Raw genomic sequence first — 3,173 nt, forward strand, 5'->3', positions numbered from 1 at the left:
TTTGCATGACTCAGGTGAAGCCAAGCTCGTCGCCCTTGGACCTTCACAGCTGAAGGGGTTATATCCTCAACACAAAAAGGATGGCTCATGCCACCTTCTAGTAAAATTTTTAATGAGCCCTAGGTCTCCCTACATATAACGTAAGTGCTAATAGTTCAATTGGGTTGCTTGTTGAATTGTCTTCTTCTGTGTTCTGAGAACCACACCTCTTGCGCTTGAGTTGATCTGAATTGAAAGAAATGCTAGAGGTCATACATGTTAAATAGTCATACATTTTTTAGCTACACTCTGGGTATCACTTCTACACCTAGACGGAGGTGTAAGGGGCATTCTCATTCGACGCCCTGTCACTAGTTTATTACGTGTGAGGTGGTGGTCTGACCCTGGCTGATTCCTAAGGGCATATAACACTAGTGGTAGGCAATATACCCATCCCTTCTTCAACGTCAATCTAATTTTGGTGATCCTTTCCTGAAGGAGGCCGTTGAGTCTCTCACATATGCTGTTTGCTTGCGGGTGATAAGCAGAAGAAAACATAAGCTTAATGCTCAATAGAAGCCATATCTGTTCGATTAGCTAATTAACAAAATGGGGCCCATTATCGGATCTCAGCACTTCACAAACACCCCACCTCGGTAAAACTTTGCACGCAAAAAATATTGCCGCGCAAGTGGCATCAGGGTGTGTACACAGACCTGCCTCGATCCACCTAGAGAACGGACACACCACCACTAATAGATACCTATATCCATTACATACTTGCAGCATATCAACATAGTTGATATGTAAATGCTGAAACTGACCATTCGGTCAGGGTATTACCCATGTAATCGTTCTCAGTGTATGCCCAGCAGTAAACTTTTGACACATGATGCAGTTTACTATAAATAGTGCAACATGCTCCAACAAATTAGGAATGAACCAGTCTTCTGCAATCGTAGCAGCAAGAGTCTCCCTAGTTACATGTGCGGGGTAATGCAGCTGTTCGAGCGCAACTGTTAATAATGCTACTGGCATCACTGGCTTTCCAGTGCTGTCTTGTCACCATAATGCTTCTGTAGGGGATAAAGAACACCCCCTGCATTTCCACAATTCCTGCTCTTCCTGTGGTGCACTCTCTTGAATCTCCATTAGTTGGATTATTGACAGTTTATTAAACCCTTCTTGTACTAACATGGTTGTGACTACTTTTTCTTTAATATCCTCAGTATCAAAATTCAAAATGTTTGGGAAATATGCAACCCTTTTGACTTCTTCATCTGCGGCTTTGTTCCCGCAAGAGATAAAATCTGTTTGCTTAGTGTGCGATTGCACATTTAATGACCGCTATGCCCACTGAGAATTGTAGTGCCTTAATAAGCCTATCCAATAAGGATGCATGTTGTACTGGGGTGCTGTCTGCATGGAGGTAGCCCCTCCTCTTCCAACGTGCTAACCCTGCATGTATGGTTGACGTCACATAGGCGGAGTCACTGTACACCGTCACTTCCTGCCCATCATGTTTCTCGAGTGCGACAATGAGCGCTGCTAATTCTGCCGCTTGGGCTGAAAAGTGAGACGTTAGCCTTGCACTTAGTGAAACCTCAAATCCTCCATTTAATCTATGCCTCACTACTGCGATGCCTGAATGCCTTTCCCCACTAGTCTGATACATTTTTGAAGAACCATCAATAAAGAGAATTTCCCCTCCTGCTAAATTATTTTCCTTCATACGGGGTATATCATCATAAAATTCAACATAATTAGTACAGTCATGCACATGATCGCCTTCTTCTATTGGCTCAGCTATAAACGTGGCAGGATTCCCTATTTTACATCTTACAATCTTAATTGTTGGGGTAGAAATCATTACCCCATAAGCTGAAGCTCTTTGGGATGTCAATGTGCCATTGGGTTTCTCTAAAATAGCAAATAAAGCATGCTCCACGAAGAGAGTCATGGAGCAGCCCATGACAATACTTGTAGACTTCTCAATCGCAAATGTGGCAGCAGCCAAAGATTGTTCCCAAGGGAAATGTCCTCTCATAACTGGGTGTAAAATCCCACTGTAATACGCTAAAGGTTTGTACCCCAATGTAGTTCTCTGCGTAAGCACTGCTGTGATGTCTGTTCGATTTGTGTGCGAAAACAAATACAATTACTCAGCATAATTGGGAATTCCTAAAACAAGGGCTGTGCAAGTTGCTTTTTTCAGCTCCTCAAACACCATCTCTTCAGTCCATTCTATTTTTATTTTCCCCACTTGGGCTTTCTTTAAAGCTTGCAGAAGTGGTCTTGTGTACGTACTGTAATCAAACAACGATTCTCTAACGTAGTTACATAACCCCAAAAACTGTTGCATCTGTTTCACTGTATTTGGTTTTGAGGCTTTCATAATCACCTCTGCAATTCCAGGTGTCACTTTCTTTCCTTTAGTTGAAATCAACTGACCTATGTATAACACCTTTTCTTGACAATGTTGTACCTTCTCCTTGTCTACCTTATATCCCTTGTCTGCTAGAATAGTCATCAACTGAATAGAATCTTGTCTGCACTCATCTTCTGTGGTGCTGCAAATTAAAATGTCATCTACGTACTGTATCACCACACTCTTGAGATGAATATTGCCTAAATCCATCTGTAAAACTCTATTAAAGATCAATGGGGACTCACAATACCCTTGTGGCAGCCGAGTATGTTTCAGTCGAGTTTGGCAGAACGTAAAAGAAGTCAAATCTTGTGAGTGCTTTTGCAACGGGATTGAGAAAAATGCATTCTTCAAATTGATCACTGTGAAATATCGAGCTTCCACCGGGATACTACACAGCATCGTTGCCGGATTAGGAACTAAAGGAAACTCTGCATCTACAATCTGGTTAATCGGTCTCACATCTTGTATACATCTCTACGACCCGTCTTTCGATTTTATAATAGGATACACTGCAGTATTACACAATGAGTCCGATGGAACCGGAATTCCTTGTTTCATCCATGCTGAAATGGTCTGAAATATACCTTCATCAACGTCGCGAGGCATGGGGTACTGTTTTGCTCGAGGTAACATTTCTCCTGGCTTAAGCTTTATTTTAACCTTCCCTATTTCCTTTAATAAACCTACATCATAAGCGCCTTCGTGAAAAATTGCTGGACGTTGCTGCATTGTCACCATTCACCATGGGACTTCCCTCTTTTCT

At 42.1% G+C, this 3,173-nt stretch overlaps 1 protein-coding gene across 1 annotated transcript; it reads right to left on the minus strand.

Moving 5' to 3' along the window:
* Positions 1 to 2,137: 2,137 nt before the first annotated feature.
* LOC138568699 (uncharacterized) lies at positions 2,138 to 2,509 on the minus strand. Its single transcript, XM_069646476.1, has one exon. It carries the CDS (start codon positions 2,507 to 2,509, stop codon positions 2,138 to 2,140), a length of 372 nt encoding a protein of 123 aa, XP_069502577.1.
* Positions 2,510 to 3,173: the final 664 nt, after the last annotated feature.

The sequence above is a fragment of the Ambystoma mexicanum genome, chromosome 2q (assembly GCF_040938575.1).
Source record: "Ambystoma mexicanum isolate Mex_15411 chromosome 2q, UKY_AmexF1_1, whole genome shotgun sequence".
NCBI classification, from domain to species: Eukaryota; Metazoa; Chordata; class Amphibia; order Caudata; family Ambystomatidae; genus Ambystoma; species Ambystoma mexicanum.